General features: G+C 36.2%; 1 protein-coding gene across 8 annotated transcripts in view; it reads right to left on the minus strand.

Moving 5' to 3' along the window:
- Positions 1–1,350: 1,350 nt before the first annotated feature.
- Positions 1,351–25,112, minus strand: part of MPDZ (multiple PDZ domain crumbs cell polarity complex component) — a 171,459-nt gene continuing 147,697 nt past the window's right edge. For 6 of the 8 annotated variants that reach the window (XM_082843314.1, XM_082843313.1, XM_082843315.1 and 3 more), the window contains 12 exons: positions 22,636–22,781; positions 21,827–21,910; positions 21,444–21,637; positions 19,809–19,956; positions 17,065–17,151; positions 16,051–16,141; positions 15,144–15,187; positions 14,201–14,323; positions 12,831–12,935; positions 12,162–12,274; positions 11,225–11,348; positions 4,369–9,354 (listed from right to left, as the gene is read on the minus strand). In XM_082843314.1, the coding sequence (XP_082699440.1) occupies positions 9,208–9,354; positions 11,225–11,348; positions 12,162–12,274; positions 12,831–12,935; positions 14,201–14,323; positions 15,144–15,187; positions 16,051–16,141; positions 17,065–17,151; positions 19,809–19,956; positions 21,444–21,637; positions 21,827–21,910; positions 22,636–22,781 (1,406 nt within the window). In that variant the 3' untranslated portion in view covers positions 4,369–9,207. Of the gene's footprint in view, positions 1,600–2,350; positions 2,410–4,367; positions 9,355–11,224; positions 11,349–12,161; positions 12,275–12,830; positions 12,936–14,200; positions 14,324–15,143; positions 15,188–16,050; positions 16,142–17,064; positions 17,152–19,808; positions 19,957–21,443; positions 21,638–21,826; positions 21,911–22,635; positions 22,782–25,112 lie in introns of those variants that run through there. The other 2 variants (XR_014326344.1, XM_082843316.1) reach the window with 2 other exon arrangements.

Below are 25,112 nucleotides of genomic sequence, written 5' to 3' on the forward strand. Positions count from 1 at the left end.
ATTTATATGCAATATGTGAGATTTTGTAAATTCCGCTTTTTGTCTCTGAAGTATAATTATAATTGACCCTGCCCTTTTGTTTTCCATTGACTCTGAAAAAGTCCATATTCAACTTTCACATCCAATAGTAGAAATCTTATCAGAATAGGCTTGGGGCTAATGATCTTCTCTCTTTCTCTAAACTAACTTTTTTCCTTCTTCCTCCCTTCCTTCTTTCTCTCCCTCACCCCTCTCCACACTGTTGAGCAAAACTCCTGAGCTAACATTATTTTCAGTAGAATAACAGAGCCCATAAGGTACACAAAATAAAGCAACATGGTACAACTATCTGCTATAAAATGGGTATGTCCAAGACACAGTAATAATAAAAAGGGTGGAAAGATCGTGCTTGGGAATGAGTGTTGGGTTTGTTCTTTAATGGATTTATCGTTAATATTTTTTAAAAATTACGTAACACAAAATCTAAAAAACATACACCACCTCACACTTTTGGAAAAGAGTGGTATATATGTCATTCATTAATAAAGCATTGTAGGAGGAGTAGGGATATTTCATTTCTAGAACTATGTAACAGGAAAATGACAGAATATATATTTAGACAGTATTGGTCAATTTGAGAACTTTTAGTCAAAAAAATCCATAAATGTGTGGTTTAGCTAATATACAATAACAATGATCTATGATTTGAAACTTTAAAAACTTTCATATCCATTACGTATCTCAACTTTAAAAAACCTAGATGGAAGATATTATCTCCATTAAGAAATATATTTGGCAAAACTAAGTATCTGGCCTTAGTAAAGGAATTTATGGCTCTAATCCCATTTTTTTCTCCTTCAAGTAGGGAACATTTTCCACAGTCCCATTCAAATTCTTTAGTAACTAAATTTCTGTTCTCTCTTGTATTCAGAATCCCCATATAGAAAGTTAAGGTATTTTAATAACTGTTTCTTGTTTTCACTTGAAAGTTGAAAAACAGATAAGTTTTCTAAGTAGGAACACCATCGCAAGTATCAAAAAAAAAATATATGATCCATGGTCATAAAGGAAAACTTACCAAAGCTTTTCACACTTTAGGACTTCCCATCCCAGCTTTCATAGGAGCTCATCTACCTGCAAATGATGACTTCTGCACAGGTGGTTACAGACACACATATTCTTTGGGATCTCAATGCTTTATAAAGGTTTAAGGCGATTCTTGGCTCTTCACTGGCTTCCAATATTCAGGTAATTGAAACGTATGATTTATGTTATAAATACCCATAAACTATTTTATTAACAAGTGGGGATTGAGAAGAACTTGAAACTTATTTTATAGTCAAATGTGATTATCAGTTGGGAGAAGTCCTCTTTAAAAGCTAATTCTCTTTCCTTAAATCCTTAGGGGGAAAAAAACACAAAAATTTAACTACTAGTAGTGCATACAATTTCCACCTTACATTTCCCCAACTTAGTTAGTATCAATCACTTGAGAAATAATACCTAATGTGGAACAAAGGAGGATCTGACAGAGTCTGATCTCACCAACTTCCTTCTAGAAGACTGTTTAGTCTACCAAGCTCATTTCTTCATTCCCTCCCTTCTGAAAAGAGACTGTACCTAAAAAGGAAGATGAAAATAAAATTTATTTATCCTAATTAACTGAACATAGAGGACTGAGGAGGAGAGATTATAGAGTGATGGATATTGTACAACTTCCCATTTACTTTTCAAAACAAGAAACTTGGCTTATTATGCAAGCAACGGGGCTCAGATTGATGATAAAACCTCTCACTAGGTTTAAATAACTCCCATCCCCAAAATATCTTATTTAAAATATTAAGGAGTGACACATTTGCTTCACCAACCAATGAGACTATGCCATTCTCAGTTTTCCTGGAATCATTTTTGATTTTGCTTTCCGTTCTAGCAGAAATTATGAGGATGTTTCTAGATTGAGAAACTAAGAGGACACTTCCCAAGTTTATGTTTAAAGTTGGGATATAAATTAACAGTAGTGACAGCACACTCTGCTCCAGATGACCCCCACGATTCCACTAGAGATATCATTGCAGCCCTGAAGTTACACTGATTTTAGAAATATTAACAATATTTCTATCATTTACCAAGGGCCACCACACGCAGACACTTCATCTCTTTTGACACTAAAAGAGCTGTGAGGAAGATGCTATTATTCCTTTTTTACAGTTAAGGAGGCAGAGGCTCAGAGAGATCAGCTGCCTTTCAGTCAGGGACCAAGTCAGGATATGAATCCAGGGCCTTGAGACCCAGAGGCCCATGCTCTTTACACTGCATTTCAGAGAAATCTAGAGCTCCTTCAGTGTTAAGACATTTATCAGCTCTGACTTACATTCATTCAAGGCAGTCAAAGTGGGTATTGAGACATTGATGACTTCATTACATGAATACCTGTAATGTACAGAAAGGAAAAGCTTTAGAAAAAAAAAAAAAATTCAACTACTGAATAGAAGAACTAATAGGTACTTACAAATAAATGCAGATGAATGGGTTGAACCAAATTCCCCCAGTTTTAGTTATCCAAATGGCAGGAAAAATTATAAATGTATATTTTAAAATGTATAATTCCTTTATTTATTAACCCTAAGATTAAAGAGTAAAAGATGAAAAAAATCATATGCTTCCTAGCCTTAAATTTTTTTTCTTTAAAGTGAGCCAGCATCCTCTATCATAAAATGAACACCTGGCACCAGATCTCCTATTTTGATGAAAACTGTACATGAAAAAGAATATTTTACTTGTCCTTTTTATTTTTAAAATGTAAGCTATAAATATATACCTAATTATAAGAAAAATAATGGGTGTGTATAACAAATATCATAAAAGCATTTTAAAAATCATTCTGAAGCTAAAACTGGAAGTTGCTGGTTATACTTTTAACTGCATAGGTATCCAACTGCAACAAAATGAAGTTATGAGAATTCACATTCCTTAAATGAAGAAAATACATAGTAAGTTTTACAAAGTTCAGTGACATCTCTGAAATAGCTGTAGTAAAATATATTATCTATATGCATAATTATTATATTGACATCTTTTCTAGAGTAGCTTCTTTTTTTTTGGAACACTGGGGTGCATGTAACTTTTTTTTTTTTTAGGATTTTTCACATGTTAACATTCTAACATCTTTATTGGAGTGTAATTGCTTTACAATGTTTTGTTAGCTTCTGCTTTACAACAAAGTGAATCAGCTGTATGTACACAAATATCCCCATATCCCCTCCCTCTTGCCTCTCCCTCCCACCCTTCCTATCCCACCCCTCTAGGTGGTCACAAAGCACTGAGCTGATCTCCCTGTGCTATGCGGCTGTTTCCCACTAGCTATTTTACATTTGGTAGTGTATATATGTCAATGCTACAGAGCAGCTACTTCTTAAAGAATTGAACAAGTTGATAAATATCTGAGTGGTAACTGGCCAATCTAATTTGTACCTACAGTAAGAAGTCAAATCAACTTATTTAGGATCCTATTAGTAAATTTCTCTTCTTAACTAATGCATAGTAAGTAAACTTAAAATACTCCCTTGCTGGCTTGAGAAAAATCTTTTCCTAAATGGGACTGACACATATTTTAATATTCACAGAAAGGACAAAGACCATGACTCTAATAATGACTTATTTTGAAAATCAGGTAAATAGTTAATCATTTAACTTACAGAATTGCATGTTTACCTCAAAAAATAAGTATGTTAGGCTATGTTTCTTATGTATTGTGTTGCCTTACTCAAATGCGTCTGCAGCCAGTGAATGAACATATTTTATACTCAGTTGAGAGATTTTTATCAGTACACTTAAAGGCAGCAGGGTGCATAATTACGTATGCCTGCCATCTGCATCACCCTCCAGGTGCAGGAGACATTAGCTTTATTTAATATTACCACAACATTAATTTTACTCCATTAATTTATGTCATTTGTCCTTTATTTCAAACTCAGATTGCCAAAACTAAAGCATTAGAGGTGATGACCCAATTCTGATTTTAGTGAAAGTCTTATAAACAAAATCTTAAAGAACCTCATTAGCTCAGAATACTCTTAAAACCAGAATTGACTGGCTTGCTTTTACTTTTTAAAAAAGGAGTCTACAAACAAAACCTTTCCGATTTTGGTATAATAGTTTCTTCCAAAGAGAGAGGATATTGTGAGATATTTTTGTAGGGCTCACTGATAAGGCACTAGAAAATACTAAATCATATCATGAAAAAGGTATTTTCTTTCAGTTCTTTTAAGTCCAGGAGAGTCTCTATTGCGTCATTATCGCCATTCTAGTATTTGCAACTCTCCCATTCTGACAGAGACAGCAGACCTCAAGTTCTGATCCTCGGTAGGCAACTGTATTTTGATAGAATTCAACAACATCACTTTTGCTCATCATTACCCTAAATTTATGGCAAATTATATTGGTTTTCCACTTGAAGTAGTGAGATATAACTCCTTTTTAAAGCACATTTAAGTTAAACAGGAGTCTAAAGATATTTAGTAATTAATAGTAGAGTTATATGAGGATATGGGAAACAGCATGAAGATTGTATGCAAAACAACTGAAATTTTGGTATAAGTTGATTTGCATCCAACTTCAGAAGAAAAAGACATGGTAATACAAAAATGAAAATCTATTTAAAGAAAGCTACTGAATTTACATTACTCTATGTCTTCCAGGATATAATACTACAATACCTCTTACCATTTCTTGATAGCTTGTCATGTGCATGGTATTAATGCTTTAAATACAGTTATCTCAGTTAATTTTCCAAAGCAAGGTAAACCTGTAAGTTTTACTGAATGGAATCAAGGACCTTTAGGTAAATGAAATTCAGAGAGTAGAACCTTGAATGCCAAATAGTTCAAGGTAGACTCAGGTGAAAAAAATCACAACTTCTAATACATCAATAAGAAAAGAAGAGGAAAAGTAGGTTTTCCAAGGATAATTGTTTATTTCTGAAAATCCACATGTGAGGAGGAGAATGGGGGAAGGAGGGAGAAAGGATCACAAAGAATCAGCGAATGACACGGCTTTCTGAAAAATGTCCAGTATTAAATGAATAAGTTACAGCTCCCTCTCAGAAGCTGCCTAAAGCAGTTTTTCTTTGATGGCAGTACTTTCTGAAACTTCAAGAAACATTCTCAGCGAGAGAATTCTGAGATCATTACCACAGATTTGCCTCTGTCTTGACAGAATTCCTTGGAAGGACCTACAATTGAACTTTCAGTACTTGACTGATAAATAAAATTCCTAGACAAAATATACAATTTTTTCTAATTTACATAAAATGGAGTACCTGTATTTTGAAGGAAAAAAGAAGCTGCAATGTCAAAAATCAAAGTAACCATATTTGCTTTGCCTAGTTTCCACGCTCTTCATTTAGAAATGTTCTTGTCACCAACATGTGTTTTTCCTCCTGAGGTAACAGAGGCCAATCCCACCTTACAAATAGCTGCCTTTAGGAAAGGTCAAAGTTAAACATTAATTCCTCGTAGATGAAGTTGAGGAACATCTTTGCACAAATCAAATGCATTCCAGAATACTTGCCACTGACATGAAACAACACACCAGGGCTGCTGAAAGCAGGTGATGATAGTTTCGACATTCCCACACCTAGACCCAAGAAAGCATACTGATTCTTGTCTCCCTGCAGGCATCTTTTCAACTTCTCCACTCACCGTGATGGAGATCTGAAGACAGGCACTAAATCTCTGGCATTCTCAGACAATAAGCTAGATGACCAGGTCTAAGACAGCTTGGCATGGTATACCTCAGAGCAGGGAAGAGCTTACTTTGCTTCTTCGAATCTATCAAAATCAGCTTTATCAAGATTCTTAAAATGGAAAAAAGAAGCTCCTTTTTCTTGTCTTTCATGAATTTTAATCTTTTATGCTTCCAGTTCCATCACTGTTCTGACGTACGGGCTCTACTGACTTGCCACACCGCATTGCTACATCTGCTGCTATAAATCAGTAGGTGTTGAAATCAAATACATCATCATCATCACCATCATCATCATTTTGGAGGGGTCACAAAGAACACCAGAAATATGCAATATTCACCAATGTAATTTAATCACAAAAACAAATATTCTGAACCTATTATGGGCAAGCCACAATCTTGAGTTGTACATGGTCTTGAGTTGCACATGGAATTAACACTATAACGTTCAAGTCTTCAAACTCTTTGATCACTTTCTTCCTTCTCCACGGAGAGATCTTACATTTCCAAGAAATAATAACATAGGAAGCATAAGCCTTTGTCACTCTCTCTAATGTTGATGCATCGATATTCTTTCCCTCTCAATCTTCTTTTCCTTCCTTCCTTCATTCCTTCCCTCTCTTTCTTCACTTCTACATGCTTTGACTTCGTTAATTAGTAGCAGTTCAGGAGGGGAGCTTATCCCCAGCGTTTTACATTCTTAAGTGGCATTCCCACTGCTTCCTGTTTTGCATTCAGTATGAAGGCTGCAGCTAGCTTAACTAAAACAAGGTAAGACCATGAAATTAATCACAATCTATATATAATTCAATCATTTACATGCTGAACAAAAATGTATAGAGCCTCTCCTATTTGCCAGGCACAGTGATAGTAGCTAAGGATATAAAAACATCCAAGATACTATACTGGTGTGTCCTAGGGCTTCCATAGCAAAGTTCCACAAACAAGGTGGTTTACAACAACAGAAATTTATTCTCACAGTCTTGGAGGCCAGATATCTGAAATCAAGGGGTCAGCAGGGACAAGTTATCTCTGAAGACTCCAGAGAAAAAACCTTCCTCATCTCTTCAGCTTCTGGTGGTTCCAGGTACTCTGTTTTGTTTTTTGTTTGTTTGGTCCCCATCTTTACACAGCCTTCTTCTTCTGTCTCTGTGTCTCTACATAGCCTTCTCTTAAGGATTTAGGGTCCACTGTAATCCAGCATGACCTCATTTTAACTGAACTGATTACATCCACAAAGACCCTATTTCCAAATAAGGTCACATTCTGAGGTTCTTAGTAGACATGAACTTGGGGGCAATGCTCTACAGGCTAGTACAGATACCCAGCTGGGTGCTCTCACTGGAGTGCCTTCACACATTTACTCAAACTTCAATATGGCTGGTTAACTGGCCTTCCTAGGGTGTGCCACAGAGTGGCCTCCATAACATCTTCACTGGTTAAAACATAAAAGTGGGTGGCTCAGCTTCCAGCAGCCAACCATGAGAGGATCTTGACAGGCCTTCATGACAGAGGGCCATTAATTGGTGAGTAAGAGGTTAGATGTGTCACTGGGATAGTAAAATGAGTTTTGTTACCTCAAGTACCTCAGTTTACAAAAGCTGGCTGGGGAGAATAGCTTCCAAATTGATGCAACGTGTAGTTGTGTCATTCGTTTCGTATATCTAAGAATCACAGAATTTTTACATTTTAGAACTTGATATAAGCTTTGAGATAAAATCACCTATCATTTTACAGATGAGATAAATCAGAGGGAATGCGTATGTTCATTAGCTAATTAGGGGAAGAACTAGCAGAACAAAGGTTCCTCAATTCCTTGCTCAGTGTTCAAATCAGATTTTTCATTTTCATTATTACAAATAATTTTCATTATGACTTCTTCTATCTGAACATGCTTTAACTCTTGACTACTCTAAAGAACAACTTATAATATTGCATCACTCGTAGCGTTTCAGAAAAGCACATACAGGCACAACACCTCTCTTTTTTTAATGCTGTTTATCTTCCTCTGCTCCATGAGGAGTCTGTGCATTTTTAGCATTGGTAAAAATTCTGGGCATAAAAAGCTTTGAGCTTTTCATAATGTTGTTGTCCAGAGTTTCTCTAACTGTAAAACTATGGACACCATATGTTCAGTTAGACATGATAAAAGCCAATTTTAAATTGTAAATCTTGAACAGTATAATAAAGCTTTTCCCCAGTAAAAAGAACAAAATAAAAATGCCTGCTTTTTTTTGTGCACCATGAAACTTCTTATTTATTCACTTCAATTCCGCATTTACACAAAAGCGCTGTAATAAAATATCTGTACACTACTTTTGTTACAAATATAGATAATATTTAAAGTGACTTTATATATTCTACTGTAGGAGTTTCACGCTCTAAAATGGGAATGAACACATGATAATTCCTCACCAGTTGTCTCAATAAACAGCTCCATCTGTTTCTCTTAGTCTTAAACTATTGTATTATAAGATGTTAATATAAGGCAATGAAATGAACTTATGTTAATCCCCTTAATTTTTCTATCAATTTACTAATGGCATACAACCAAAATAATTACTAACACATTGCTTTTTCTCTGTCATTAAGATTAATACTAATTGAAAACCAACTGCACAGCACACTGACACAGTTTCAATGTTGCATCCCTTAAAACCATCACTAACAATTCGGAGAGCCTCCTATGCTCCTGCGTGGTTAGCAAGGCTGCTTTCTAGAGAAACTGCAGTCAATACAGGGCAGCGTCATCATTTCACTTATAGAAATGTGAAAATATTGTATAATAGGTCAAAAATGAAAACGAACAGCAAGATGTGCGATAAGTGGTTTCTTTACAAACTTAGGAACATTGCTTCCTGTTATTTACCCAATCTTGAAGCCCGTTTTAGGAGAAAACCATATATGTGCGTATTAGAGCTGGGAGTTGCAATGTTTTAATAATAATCAACATTTTTAAATACTGAAAGTATTTTTAAACATTTTCAGTACAACTTTTTTCTTTTCTTTTTTAGTTAGAAGTGGGGAGAGAAGGTGGATTAACAGAATGTATTTTTATAAAACTTGAGATTTTCTTCTTTAATTTATATTTTCAATTTTCACCTTAATTTCATGAGACCATTTCCCCTTGGTTAGCTTTCGAATGATTTTTTTTCCTTTCTCTACTAACCAGTTGAGCCCATATTAATTTCTGCCCACATGATTATAAAATGTCATATATCTTCAGGAAGAAAGACTGGATTTATCTATGCAAAGAGCCCTTCTCTTTGAGTTTCCATCACAAAATGCAAAGAGAAAGGGAAAGTGATGCTAGGTTGTAAGAAAATCATTTCCATATGAGAAAAACAAATTTACATGCGATTTTTTCCTACAGTTTTGAAGAGCCGGATGAACACAGCCCAGGAGGAGTGCACAGGACCAGTTCCACTCTCTTTGTAGCATGGGATGTAAGTGAGAAGTTGAGTTGGCTCAATTCTGGCAGCTAATTCAGGAGAGAACCATCAAAGTGACGGTGCCTTTTGTCCGCTTAAGGATGGAAACGGCTTCTTCATGTGTTACCCCTTCTAGACTCTGCCCGTTGACAGCAATGATCTGATCACCCCTCTTTAGACGCCCATCTTCAGAGGCTGCTCCCTGCAATTATAAAGCGGCTTGTTTACTTCTCAAAAAATGCTGCCTTGCAGTTACACAACAGAAAAAGATCCAAACAAGAATGTGAATTGCTCTGCATGTACACACACATTGCTCTCAGCGCTCCACAGGTGCTCCAAAGCCATTAAGCAGTGATGAACAGACACAAAGGAAGCTTTTCTCCTAAATGGCTTCAGCCCTGAGATTCCAATTTGAGAGAGAATTTAGCAGTCAATAGATTAGTTGGATGGCTTTTTGGCTGTTCAGCACAGCAGCTGGTAGGAACTCAAATTAATAAAGAATATTTGGGAATATGCTTAGTAGGAATGATTTCATAGAATCCAAGATTTTTTATCCTATAAAGAAGACCTACAGAAAGAAAACAAAGGATTAGCAGTTTTACAGGACAAAAGCAGTTTTATAGGACAAGGGCATGAGGGCCACCAAACCCAAAGGTTTGCAGAAGCACAAAAGCCCACATGTATGCTGACAAGGACAGGATAAGGCACAAGTCGTGATAACTCTAATTCTAATTCTTTCTTTGTCTTTCAAAAGGTGGCTTAAGCTGCTTGATTCTTTACTTCCCAAGGGTGGACAGTCTTCATATTCCTTATGGGCCCTAAATGATTAAGACTAAACACAGACACTGCTGTTTGGAAAAGAACCTCATCTTAGGCATAAGTATAGTAGGCAATTATGCAATTAAATATAAGATTAAAAATATGGAAAAGTTAATGAGGAATCCATAATGATGAAATTCTTAAAATATGTTCTAACTAGCATGCCTTAAATAAATTGTTCCGAGGCTGAGAAAAAGGACTGCATGACTCTTCTATTTACTGGCAAATGCTGTTTGTATTTTTGGACATACCAATGGCTTTAAAAAATCTCATAAATTAAGCCTATAGCTAGAGAGATAGCTATAGCTATAGATACAGCACTTTAAATTGGTGAAAAATAATTTTTTTTTCAAAATAATAGAATGAAACCTCCCTAAGTAAGCACTTTAAAGGACGATAATACTAATCTAAAGCCCCTGTACCAAATCTTTTAATGGGTTTAACATAATTTTGTTTCCTCCGTGCTGTAAAATTTTGAGAATCTGAATTTTCTCCTGCAGGAAATTTTGTCATTCCTAAAAATTGTCTTAACAAAAAATTAACAATAATTATATGGGTTTAAGTTATTTTAATAGTTTCACCAATGTTGTTAATAACTTTATTTGTATTCTAAATATTCTTACCAAAGAAGAGGATGCTATATGATTATAACTATACACCAACAGTTTTCTTTTCTTTATTGAATCCCTTGAATGCAAATAGCTGATCTGTGGTAGGTGACAGAGCTGCTGGATACTCCTTAATATTTTTAGTAGTTATTTTTCTATTCTATTCAATGAAATGAAACTTGCAAAATAAATGCCCTACTAACTAGTTATTCTCCTTATGTATTTTATGTACTTTTCTGTGCCTGTTTTATATTTCACAACAAAAAATGCAAAGAAAAAAAATGTCAGGTCTCCTTAGCATACACATATTTAAAATGTCCTATTTGCAAAAGACGTTCAATCACATACAACTTGTTTCCAAAGGAAAACAATCAGGCCTGACTGTCTAACTAACGTTCATTAATAGTTTTATGTATATTGTCGAGAGTACCCATGGAACTTCAATTTGAGCCTACTTTCCTTTAAACATAACTAAACCTCAAATTGGACAAACATATCTAATGATTCCGGTAGGGATTTCCAAAAGAAAATAATCAACTGTTAATCATTGGGCGTTACCTCAAGCCATAAACTTATAAGCCCGCTGCTGACCACCATTAATGAATGCTTAGGGGGGAAGAGGGTGGTTAAAATTTGCAAGCTTACCTTCGCGAACACTGTTTTAACATAAATGGGTAAATCTCCGTGAGGGCTGCCATACCCTCCTACTATACTGAAGCCCAAGCCATCTGGTCCTCGGTCTAGTGCAATAGACTTACACTGAGGAGGTCTACAGTAAAGGGGAGAAAAAAAAAGAGTCTTTAGACTTAAAAAAAATATATATACATATATGGCATATATATATGTATCTCCATGAATCTGTAAGTTATGGGTTAGCTGACATCCACCTAAAGCTAGTATAACTCTCTGTGTTACCGACAGTGAGTACATCACGGGTATTTTGGGGATGCTTAAATTGTCAGTGTGTGCTGTGCTATGTATCTTAAATTTACATAATCTAATGAAATACTACTTAACACCCTATTCTCTTACTCATGTATACTACCCTTAACCTAACATATTCATGGCAAGCTCTCATTGTATAAAGCAGCTCCTTCCTTTTCCAGTTTATTTAAAGTGAGAGGCTAAACTGCCAAAGACTATGATGGAATAAGTCATAAACATCAGTATTCCCAAGCTCAGAGACAAAAATAGATGATAAGAAATATAAAAGCTGCATCAAATTATGTAAAAATTCCAACATGCTCCTCTCTCTATATTCTAATTCTTGTGTACTCAATTTTTGGTAACTGTGAATTTTTTTTTTAATCACAAGTATGATTCATTAAATGATTAGGCAATGTTGGAATTTTTAAAAGGATAGATTGACCCCCAAGACTAAAATGTTCCCTCAAAAAACTCAGAGATGAAAATGTGGGAAGAGTAGTAGTATGCATGCATATCTGCTTGTCTATCTATCTACCTACCATTCCATAATCAAAGAGTTTAGAAACACTTGGTTTTCATATTTTGTACCTCATCCTCCATCATTTCACCTTTACGTGGGTAACAGGGACATACAAACCACAGTATATGAGCTCACCCTAAATCATCGTGAAATATACTGCTTGACGTCAGCCCGGTGAAAGAAAGACTAGAACTGGCAGGCTCCTGCTGATGACCTGTGACCACACTCACATCTCCTCCAGCAACCACCTGTACACAGGAGAAATATAAAGAGAAAAAACATACGCTCATGTGGCTAGGAAGACATCGTAATTTTTCTTCAAAAAGAGCACTGGGAATAAAATGTGTATTTTATCATCCACTTAATCATTTCTATTAACATAAATTCAGGAATTTCGTAAGTCCAGAGACCTCTTCAACTGACACTCAGAATATGCTACTAATTCAGTTCTACCAAGTTCTTTGATGCTTTTCAAACATGGTTTCACATGCAACTATTTTCTAAAGATCTTTAGAATGTAAGTCACTCAATCACACCACTTAAAATTTCAGCAATTAATCATTTCCTGCCAAGACCATGAATTTTTCCCCCTAAGATATAAAGTATGAAATGATAAATGCATCAGGATAAAATGTGACAGAATGTGTTTCCTATGTACTTTCTTGGAATTCTCAAAGTAATCATTTATGTTCAAGGGAAACAGTAAATACAATAATAGGAGATTTAATCATTTTATAGCTTTAACATTAAATCTCATGTGTCCTCAAGCTACCCATATTAGAAGAGTTGGGATAAAAATCTTACCTGCATTTCAATGGAGCCAGAGGCATTTTTCAGAAAGTTAACTGCCTGGGTGTGAGTCATCCCCTCAGTGGATGTGCCACAGATAGTGACAATCCTATCCCCAACCTGCGAGGGAGAGAAATAGCCATCTGCTACAACAGCCATGGAGAGTGGGATGATTTCCTTCCCTACCTTCCACACCACATATATACTACTAATCAGCAATAGAAATAGAACCAAGGAAACGTCCAATTCCAAGCAACAGCGACCACAAAGAGAAGCTACAAGTAATGGCTGAGTTCTATCATCTTTGGTGCAATGGGCAGGGAATCACGCTTCCCTTTTCTTTGTTTCTCCTGGTTAAGACATTACTTCCTATTAAAAGAATACCATATCTGCTATCTTTTGGGAACCAGAATCTCTCTGGATATTATTATTATACACATTAGCTGTGACTCCAAGTCAAGGGTTGGCAAACTACGGCTGACAGGCCAAGACTGGCCCACTGTTTATTTTGGTTAATAAAATCTGGTTGGAGGACAGACATGATTATTTGGCTGCTTTCACAAGGCAGAGTTGAATAGTTGCAACAGGGACACACATGCATGTCCTGCAAAGCCTAAAATATTCATCTCGTCCTTTACAGAAAAGTTTTCTGACCCCTGTGTTACGCGTACAATCTGTTTTTAAGTGCCAGTCATAAATTTACATAGCAAAGGGAAATAGAACCATTACCGATTTAGACAGTATTTAAATAGTGGTTATGGTTTTAGACCATTTTTAAGGCATGGGGCCATATAGATTTTACTTTATAGAGATTGAGTTACTTTAACGGAATATTCACATTATTTCAGAACTGGGCAGTTAGCATAAATTCTATCATAGTGCTCTACATATGCAAAATCCCTCAATTTTGAATCAAGCTCTGTATAGTTTCACATTGTAAGTCATGTTTACACTAAACTTTTGCAAAACTGAAAAACAAACGCAACATAAATGACAATTTTCAATTTAATAAAGTTAAACCAGCATTTAAACCAAAAAAAAAACACGTAAAGAAAAAATTTCACTTCATTCTGGCAATACCTTCTGAGAACACCTTCTGTTTTATTTTAACTTCTTCCACAGGGTTTCAAACAAGTAAAAAATATTAAGAAATAACTATAAATCATCCCATTTCATTTACTTGAAAATCTGTATACAACAACAAATTCTCCTCTCTTTTAATTTTCTTCATCTTTTACCCAAAGCAAGCCCTGATGTGGCTGGGTAAGCGGATTTAAAAGTTGACAGACATCTCAAACTGCCTGCAACAGTTGGCCAGAGTCAAAGGGTTTATAAAACCTTTTGACAGATTTGCTAGGGCTACCAGGGCTATCAGTAAAACTTACTCTGAGTTTCTGGGTCTGAGCTGCAACTCCATTCGGGTGCATCATTGCAATAAATATAGGAACATCACCAAGTGGGCTGCCCACTCCTCCAGCAATGCTGATCCCCAATGAGTCAGTGGGTCCCTGCCATTGGACAGACAGAGTATTTTGGTCAATCTGATGTTTTTAATTGGATTTTGGTCTCTTTGGCACAATATTCTATAGTTAACTTTGATCTTCTAGATGTGAGGGTGGAAAATGATGCCCAAGAAAATTGTATTACTTTATTTGATACAGGTCCTTAATGTGATTTAGAAAAATAAGCAGCTGTTCAGGAGGTAAAAGAAATCAAAACTAAATGAAAATCATGCTACAAGGAATGAGGAAAATCAAGGAAGCTGATGAAGTGAAAAGGAATCAGAGAGACCCGTGTTCAAAGCCAGAAACCCACACTTACAAACGCTGGGATCTGGAACAAGTCCACTGCTTTCAATGAATCCCTAGATCTTCACAGACAAAATGGAGATTACCGTGCCTCTCACAAAGGGCTGCAGTGACTATTAAATGAAATGACGATGGTATGAAGTGTCTACAAGTGTGCTCAGCACTTATATCTGCTTTTATTTTCTCTGTTGTGCGTGGCTATCAGAGGAATCTGTTTCAGGAGAATGGGAAATCTCTGTTGAAGGCAACGGCTAATTTATCCTAATATGAGAAGTGAGAGAGACCCGGCATTATTTTGCGTGGGGCTGGGTTGATACCATTTGTGGCAATAAAGAGTACACCAAAAATGATTTTTCAAACAAGGAAATTCAGCAAAGACTGCATTGGGCTATTTCCACTGCATATAATACATATTTTATCAGATGGTACTATAAAATAGTAAGGCAGCTAACAGGAAAATACATATGCAGATGCCTTTGGAGTCAACAGAGTTTATATTGTTTCCTCTCTCCCAAGTTACCTTTTTAATTTCAACTGCTCTTAATCCCTGTATTTCAGATGCCACTGTAAATAGGAAAAAGATAAAATATGGTTATTAGTGCATTTTTAATGTTAGTTTAAATTTCAGTTGATGTCTACAGCTAGATGGGACTAAGTGAGGTACCCTAATTTTTTTGCAAAGGGGGTTTCAAAGTTACTAGCACACATGATTAAATCTGTCTTACAGAGGGACTTCCCAGTTGGAAAAATGCACACACCATCCTGTTTCTTCCTTCTTATTTCAAGCATTGCTTACACAACTCCGGAATCCACTTTGAATGAGTTAAGGACAGGATGTGCTTTGGATAGAAAGACATGTGCACAGCTGAGAGAAATAAGGTCATGGAAGCATTAAAAAGAATCCATGGACTTAAGTGCCTAAATTTCTAGAATATTAGTTACACTGCAAACAGAGACTGCCATATGGTTAGTTTCTTCAATTTGAACAACCTTCAACCAATGCTCCAAGCCAAAAAACCCTCTGCCTCATGATTTCATGTAATTAAAACACAGGAGGATCATATTAATTTTATCAACCAAATTTCTTGCAATCTTCATGGAGAAAGAAAGCTTCACTTAATGGGATCTTCTGATATATTGGTGTTACATTAAACAGAAAAAGGGAATAAAAATCAAATACAAAAATCTGCTTCGCAAGAAAAAAATTGCAGGATCCTGATTCTAATGTTTAGTATACCTCGTAGGGAAAACATCAAATGGGAAATGCCGCTATAGGCATTGCTTCATGCTCTTCTGAATTTTTGCACCTATACTAGGGTTTGGGATGATTTAGAGGAAAGAGAGCTTCAGAGGTAAATTAAAACAGGGGAAAAAATCACGGTTGATGGCCAAAATTCAAACCACTTAAAATTTCAATCCAATCTTACATGCATTCTTCTTTGAGCTGCTTTCCAGTGACTCAGATGTACTGGATCCCGCAAGTGGAAAAGTGAACGATGACAGGCTCCCTTCACTTATCTACAAATACATAACAGTTGTTTTAGAAAGTTTGGGAAGTAATAATACCCGCTAAATACGACTTATTTCAGAATTCTTTTAATGGACTTAGAAATACTTGTTAAGCAACAGTGGCATTTGGTAATTTGAAGGGCAATCAATATGGAGAGTTTCCACTGAGTTTTCTCTTTTTTTTTTTTCTTTTTTAGGAAGAATTTGTCCAATGACATAAATAAAGTAAAGGCAAAAGAACGGATGCAATTGATTCCAACCTTCCTAAAACTTTAGTGGATTTTCATAATCTCACCCAAGCTAATCTTCTCTAAATTTAAACAAATGCTGTACATAGATGGGGACTTCAACAACTGCAGAATTAAGGCCAGGCGACAGGAAACGAATGGTAATCATTCAAGGGTGACTAAGAGGTCCTTAAGGACAGGCTGATAAAAATGGGCTTCTGTCATCAGAAGGCAAGACAAGAGAGGGGCTTACCAAGAGACTCCAGCTATCTCACACCATATTTTATACGTGGTGGCGAGTTTCTACAGTTCACCTACATGGGATTTTTTCAGTTCAATACTGATTGATAAATGTTTGTTATAAAAATACTTTAAACATATGTCTTTGTAGACTTTATATGTATATATTAATAGGTTTACTTTTGAGATTATGGAAAAAGAATCATGTCAGAAAAGAAGAATGGTTGGAATTAAGTTCCTTAGAATGACTCACAAACTACTCAAGAGCTCCATCCACCTTGCTTGCCTGTTCACTCCCATCTCTCGTTCTTCCCTATCACAAACTCTGCACCTCAGCCACTCTGCCAAGCTGCCAGGGGGCCAGGCCTGTGTACATGACCCTGGACAGACTCATGGTCAGGGCCGTCTTTGAGTTCCTTTTGGCCTATGGACTGCATTGCCCTGATGAATTCCACAGCTACCCACCTGGCTGCTTTGAGAAGGTCTCCTCTCCGAATGGAATGGGCCAGCTTTGACTCTTCCGACTTCCAAGGTTACTGTGCCTAGGGAACACTGGGGGGGGAAGTTGTTCGATGAAATGTTTAAATAAAATACTACAGTCAGCTTTAGAATTACATTTTACTCTTCAAAACTGGGTTTTTGAAAGGCACTTTCCTTTTGGAATTTCCACGGGCAAGGATACCTCCAATCCTTTGTGGAAAAAGGCTTTTCTAAAACATTAAAACCAGTAAAAAAAAAATTATAACAACAAGCAGCAGCAGCAACACCCAGTGTCTGTCTTACTGCCTCATGATTTACATGGAGAGCATGTCTGTCAAGGCAAAGAGAAATGGAGAATCAAGCAATTATCTCACGAAATACACTAATTTAGATAGGCCAAAAGAACTAAGTAACTCAGATCTTAAAACACAAAACAAAAACAATAAAATAACCACTACCGCAACAATTCGTTTTGCCCTCAATAGCAGAGGTACTCAGATAACTGGGTAAGCTCCCTACTGCCTCACTGTACCTGAATAGATATATTATAATATACAATACTTAAACAAGCCATATTGCTGTAAACACAAAACGAGAATTGAAGACAATTTCCCTGTGGTCCTTTACGAATAAATCATAGGCATGCAAGAAATGCTATACAGTCTAATGTGAAAGTAGCACAATGAGGTGTTTGAGAACCCAGGCTTCTGGAGTCAGATACACTGGTTTAAATCCAGACTATGTGATTTACTAGCTGTGTGAACTTAGCAGATGTTTACCCTGATAAGTCTTTTTACTCTGCATTTTAAAAACAGAGACCATTATAGGTTGTTGTGATAAAATAATCCATGCACAATTCTTATCAAAGTGTCGAGCACAAAGCAGTATCGTCAATTGTGTTGCTTCCAGTTTTCTATTATTACAAACAACACTGCAATGAACCTTATGTACGTGAAGTTTTTTGTGTATTGAGGATTCTGCAAGATGTTTAAATGAAGAAATAACAAGTCAAAACAACAACAAGCAGCAGCTGGAGGTACAGATAGCAAAGCTATATAAATACTTAAGGCTCTCATTATATACTGCCAAACTGGGTTTTTAAATGGTGATTTAACTGGTTCTAAAATTATTTAGGTTATTTTATGGATGTCTCCTTCCCTATCTTTGAGAGGTATCTATCTTCCAGAGTTAACTATCATTGTTAATTTATCTCCTAAAGGAAGCTACTTCTCCTTAAAGAATTCTAATTATTTTTTGAAAATTGATAACTCTAAGAAGAAATGATAGACTTTAAGTGTGCTTTATTAATAACTAAATTTATATGTATACACCAGATCCTATGCAAACCACAGAGGTTTATAACAAGATGCTCACTTGAAAATCACTCCATGAAGCTAAGCTTAGCCACTGAAGAGGCTCCCACTAGCATCTGAGATCTCTGACATTTCTCCTGCTGTCAGACACTGTCATGAAGTTATGTGCTCATGTTACTGAACATGTGCCACATGACATGGATACTGATGGCGATCGATTTTTAATCAGCACTGAACTATACTTCAGGTCATAAAAACACATGTTAGCTAAAGGAAAACAATGAGATAAACACTGCTTTATTTACTTGTAGGAACACAAATCCCCTCTGGAAACTGGAATATTCCCTGATAGGAAATATGTCTAAACTTCCACGAGTTGTATTTTTAAGAAACTACTCTATATTTTACATTTTTAAAATGAGACTGGATCTGCCTTTCCAATCAGAAAATGAATCTTCATGGAGAGTTTACTCCATGGAGGAAAGAGATTTCACAATGTAAAATGTACTTAAGACTAGCAATGGTACCTTGGGATGGATTATAATTATATTATGGATTATTAATTATAATTATATTATATATATATTATATATTATAATTAATTATAATTATATTATAGATTATAATTATAATTATAATTATTGAAATAACAACAATAATAACCGTTGAAGGTACTGCCCGGTAAATCTGCATTGCATTGTCTTCATTTCATAAGGATGACCCATCCAACTATGATTTTAAATGTCAAAACTTTAAATAGTTCAATAGTTTTGAATCAGAATAAGATGTGAACCAAACATTCTCTTCTGCCATGCAAAAAGGATAAAAACTTTCTTCCACATTCTTCATCTCTGGGGAAATATAAAGATGTCCAATTTAGCGCCCAGTAAGGGGTTAAGGAAGGGGCTGGGACAAGGCAGTCCAGAAAGCATGACTTCCAGAGGTGCCCTTCTTGCCTCCTATGATCTTCCGCCTTTCTGCTGAGTCCCTTTTCAAAGAACACCCGTGCCAGGGAGGAGATTCTTCCCTTAGGCTAGGGGTCATAAGAATAAATCCAAATATAAATATGGGGGGGCAGGGGAGAACTGAGGTTAAGACTTCTTTTCTCCTTTGTGGACTGAATATGTGTTTTTCTTTCAAGAAAAGAGCCACGCAGTAATCATTTTGTGATAAAAGATTTACTAAGAACACAGATACTCAGTTCATAATTCTTACTACTGCTAAATAGATATATAATAATATAATAAACAGCTGATTGTAGGTTTGTTATTTAGAGATTTATTACTGTAATATGGTGTCTAATGTATAAACATGTCTTATTTGAGAGAACATATTAAATAAATACTTGTTTGAATGTGGCCGCCCCTCCTTCTCTTACACTATTACACATGAGCATTTGTGACATTGGATTTCTACCTTCAGCAGAGCTGCCACGGCTTCCTGGGTGGCGTGACGGACGTCTTCTCCATTCACCATTAGTATCTGGTCTCCCTGCATCAGTCTTCCGTCAGCATCTGCAATTCCTCCTTTCACAATGTCGGACACAAATACTCCAGTATCATTTCTGCAAACGTAAAATTTTGAATGTCAACATTATTATTTTTTCCCAGCTGTAATGCAATGCTTATTTAATGAAAGGCTAACATTTTACAACTGGAAATTGTACTTCTATTTTTATGACTTTGAAAGTTTTATTGTTTTCAGCAACGCTGGTGCAACTATGAGAATTATTTTTTGTAATAAACAGTATCTTATGTCTTTACAATATTTCATAGATTGAACATATCTTTCATAAGCATATTTATTCAACAGTTCTACACTGTGAGTAGAAGTGGCTATTATACTCATTTTATGAGTCACAGTTACTAAATGGCAAAAACAGGACTTGAGAGTCAGTCACTGGGAGCTAAATCTATTGTTCTTTCTACACCATAACGAAGCCTTGAATGGATATTGACCTGTGCCTACATAAATATGTTGCTATTATCACCAGTGTCATTAACGTTACTGAAAATAAATAACGGATATGTATCTCAAACTAAAACCATTTGTTCCTCAAAATTAAGTACCGTTGCTGTGATGTCTCTTCTTTTAAATCATTACAGGTCTAACTTTCATACAAGATAGGTTTATGCAAAATGAACAAATATTCAACTGATTTCAATCTTCCTTTCATAAAAGTATAAATAACTCAAGGACTTCTTGTTGAGATGCAAAGATAACTCTTAGTAGAAACATTTAGTAAAAGTTGAATTGTATCACTTGTTCTTGCTAAGGTCATGACCTCAAACAAGCCCTTTCACCATCTGATACTCTGCTTTCCCATCTTAAGAATAAAAGTGTTGGAACTTACTGGATTATATACTTTTTAATATTAACTATATATACATATTTAAATAAATGAGGTACTCACTTTATGTATATTCACCAACCTACTACCCTGGCCTCTTAATTTACACTTTCTATTCCCTTCTGATGGTATGCTCTTGTTCACACTGATCCTTCTCCCTAGAATATCCTCGCCCACTTTTGTCAGACCAACTCTCACCTCTCATTTTTGGCTTCATCTCTGGCACCTCTTTATAAAGGGGTTTTCCTAATCTACTTCCCTTAAATAAGGTCATGCAGTCGGTCCCTTTCTCCTGTGCTTCCATGGATCCCCCACAATGCGTTTCTGTCTCTCATCAACAGATTCCTTTGTTGCAAGAATATATTTAATACTCATTTACCAAACTGAGTTTTTGGATCCGTGGATCCCGGATCCATGTCTTATTTAACTCCGTTCCCCAGAACCTAATGTATCTCCTGACACCCAGCAGGTCCTCAAAAGTACCAAATGGCTTTTTGTCTAGTACTTTCAAAATCCCCCAAACTACTGACTAAAAAATTTCAACACCAATGTCTTCTGATGTTCCACTACTGCATGGGCTGAAATAGCTACCTACAGAACACTAGCAGTTGGGAAAGATTCTACTGCTGCTAGTACTCTTCCAAGGAATTTCAATTCAATCATTTCCAAGAGGTCATTGCATTTGCCCTGATCAGTCATACCTTTTACCAACAATACTCAACCCCAAGCCTTTGCCCGGCTTCTTCTGCAGCTCGATGGTGAGGGTGTCGTACACATCCTCCTCTTTGTACGGGGCCTCATCTCTGTAGAGCGTCAGGCGCACCCTTTGTGGTGTTTGTCTCAGCACATTTATTGCTTCATCATGTGTGGCCTTTCTCAAGTCAATTCCATTCACCTGTACAGAAATGGGACACAGAGGGTGAGGAACCAGGTGAGTTGAATAAAAGGAAAAAAGATAGGGAGAAGGGAGGGATGGGGGAGAGGAAGGGAAGGAGGGAGGGAAAAAGAAATAAGCAAAGACCATCCTCCCCAGAGTAGCCTTTTCTTTGTTAGTTGTAAAGTTCAAATGCACAGCATTCTGTACCTCTAAAATCTGATCTCCAGCCCAGAGTCTTCCGTCTTTACATGCTGCTCCTTCTTCGTAAACTTCATGGATAATAATGGCACCCTAAGGGCACAAACAAAACACAGCCATGCTTTATACCATTCTCCCTAGGGAGGGTGAGCAGAAATGGAGTCAAAGCACACTTCACTTTTAGAGACAGTGATAAGGGTTATACACTCACTGCATCCGTATGTGAGTCACATATCAAAATTGAAAGAAAAGCATAAGAAGACAATTTTTGCTAAAAGGCTCAAAGAAGCTTACATTTCTTTCACATGATAGGGAAGTTTAAAGAAAACAATTATAAAATATATAAATCACCCAAACACGCATATATAATAGATATACATCACCTCATCATCTTTCCTATCCACAAAAGGAATGAATGGATTTTAAAAGCATTTCTGACGTTTAGAAATTTTTATCTATAAATTATCCAAATTTTCAGATTTCTCTCAGTATGGGTCTAACCCAAGAGTATCCAGTCAGTAAAAAGAAAATTAAAATATGGCAAGAACTAATAAACTAACAGAAATATTTTGAATCTAAAGGTCACAGTCACAAGTATAAAGAAATATTATTAAGTCGGTGTTGGCTTACTCAAAATAAAAATCCCAGTAGGCAGCTGAGTATCTGCCCTATAAATTAAAATAACAATGAATGATACATTTTTCTAAGCCTCTGTATTTCCTTTCATAAAACTGATGGAAATCTCCCTGACAATGATCTCTCAGGGCTCACTGAAGAGGCTGCCTGTGCATGTGGAGCATCTCTGGCTGTGTCCTCACCAGCAGTGTGTCAGACCCCCCAACGATGCTCAGGCCCAGCCCTGTCCGCCCTTTGGAAATCTCAATTGTTGTTTCACAGCCTGGGATGATGGGGCAGGTTGCAGGATCAGAAGCAAAGATTGCTGGTGTTGATGACCTGCTTGTACCTAAAAATAAGTTAAAAGTGAAATGAAATACAAACAAAACTTGATTAGAAGGCATATACATCAAACTCACCACACTGGGTGCCTCTGGGGGATGGAGCAGAAACATGGGCCCAAGTTGGGGACAAAGAAGACTATATAATCCCACCTTACTCTTTTAGTTATATTTAAAACTATCCAACAAATGATTAAATCGCCATTGTTAATTTAGGGTGGTGGGTACAAAATTACCTGTTATATTAGTTTATGCAGTATTCTGTATTTTTTTTAAATTACAGGAGGTAATGGGTAAAAGGAATGAGAACAGAGAGTTGAACTGAACCTCTAGTTCCACTTTGATATTCTACGTTTCATGGGACCCAAACAAACTTCTTATGAAATTATGATTTGTAAAACTCAGAACTGAGATATGTGGTGGAGACCTAACTCACATTCAGGGAAGACGACAAAACACAAAGGACATCAGTAACTCTGGTCATGGTGCCTGCCATTCAGGGCTTTTTAGATTTTTGATTTGGTTTTCCTTTTCATCTTATCTTAGAGCATCTCTACTTATGTAATCAAATCTGAGCATACAAGCAGCTGGATTTAATATCTGAGTTTATAAGACATCAAGTGAGACCCACTTGCAGTTTCTTTCCTTGTGTCTCGATGTTTTATGAACTCGGATATTAAATCCTGGTGCATAAATGCTCAGAATTAAATAAATAAGATTAGATTATGAAAAAATAAGGAGAATATAATTTTACACTTTGTTTTATGAGAGTCTTCACATCATATGTTTTGTGATATACCAAAAAGCAAATGTCGTATTTTGGGAAAGCTGGGATACTTGATAGATTAGCTTTAGAAAAAGTGTTCTCTTTCTAGGAATCAAAGGCAGACTATTTTCTTGCTCCTGAATGGTAAGAACAGGTGTAACATATTTTCTTTTATGTTATGTTTCCATTTAGCATTTTATATTTTTATAGACAATGCTATTTAGGGATTACTGAAAATTGAAAAAAATTCCATATTTTTTTAACATTTTAGTGAATTAGTATTTCTAAATAAAGGATTGCTTTCATCAAATATTTATTACTTTAAGACTTTTTAGACAACAAGGTCCAACTGTATAGCACAGGGAACTACATTCAATGTACTGGGATAAACCATAATGGAAACGAATATAAAAAAGAATATATATGTATATGTGTGTGTGTGTGTGTGTGTGTGTGTGTGTGTGTGTGTGTGTATTTTATATATATATATTTTTATATATATATATATATATATATATATATATATAGCTGAGTCAGCAGAAATTAACACAATATTGTAAATCAACTATACTTCAATAAAAAAAAGACTTTTCAACCAACTATATTACAAATGTTTTAAACTGCTGTTTCCTTAAAAATCTGTTCAAAAGAACTGAATGTTTCAGTCTGGAGGCCAAAAGAGATTTTTTTCCCCAGTTGCAGAAAAAAAGCAATGTTTTTTTTGTTTTTTGTTTTTTTTTCTTTTTCGCGGCACGTGGGCCTCTCACTGTTGTGGCCTCTCCCGTTGTGGAGCACAGGCTCTGGACGCGCAGGCTCAGCGGCCATGGCTCACGGGCGCAGCCGCTCCGCGGCATGTGGGATCCTCCCGGACCGGGGCACGAACCTGTGTCCCCTGCATCGGCAGGTGGACTCTCAACCACTGCACCACCAGGGAAGCCCCAAAAGCAATGTTTTTAAGTACTTTTATTTTCAATGCTGCAAAGCTTGAAATTTATTCTTTTATTAAATGCCAGTGTAATTTTTCTCAAAAAAGTAACTCAAAGGAATAATTTGCCTCAATATACTAGACTGGCATTTTAATGATACACAAAAGTTTCATTCCGTGCTCTACATACAACTGTTTCATCTACTTTGACAGTATCTACTATTTACACTCAAAGGATACAACTCATATCAACTACATATATGTGCATTTTTAAGAGTCTGATGTAGTGCCAGGCAATGTTGACTTCACACCAGTGAAGTGGTATCACTGTATCCATTTTAAAATAAGAATACTGAGGCTTTGGGAAGTTAAATTACTTGTTCAGTAGTATAAAAAAAGGAATGTACAAAATGGTGTATCTAATGTATTAGTAAGATACCTGGAATCACAGATATCCTTAGCAAAAGATCCTTGGAGAGCAAAGAGTACCACTCCCTTGTCTTAGAGATGAGCAAGCTGAGGCTCAGAGTGGCTGCATGGCTTTCCCAAGGCTCTGTGGATGGTTAATGTACAGCAGGCAGATCCCCTGCCTCACAGTCCAGTGCTCTTGCTTCAGGAGCCCTTCGCTTTGTACCACCCTTTCACCAA

This window comes from Leucopleurus acutus (assembly GCF_964270905.1).
Source record: "Leucopleurus acutus genome assembly, chromosome: 7".
NCBI classification, from domain to species: Eukaryota; Metazoa; Chordata; class Mammalia; order Artiodactyla; family Delphinidae; genus Leucopleurus; species Leucopleurus acutus.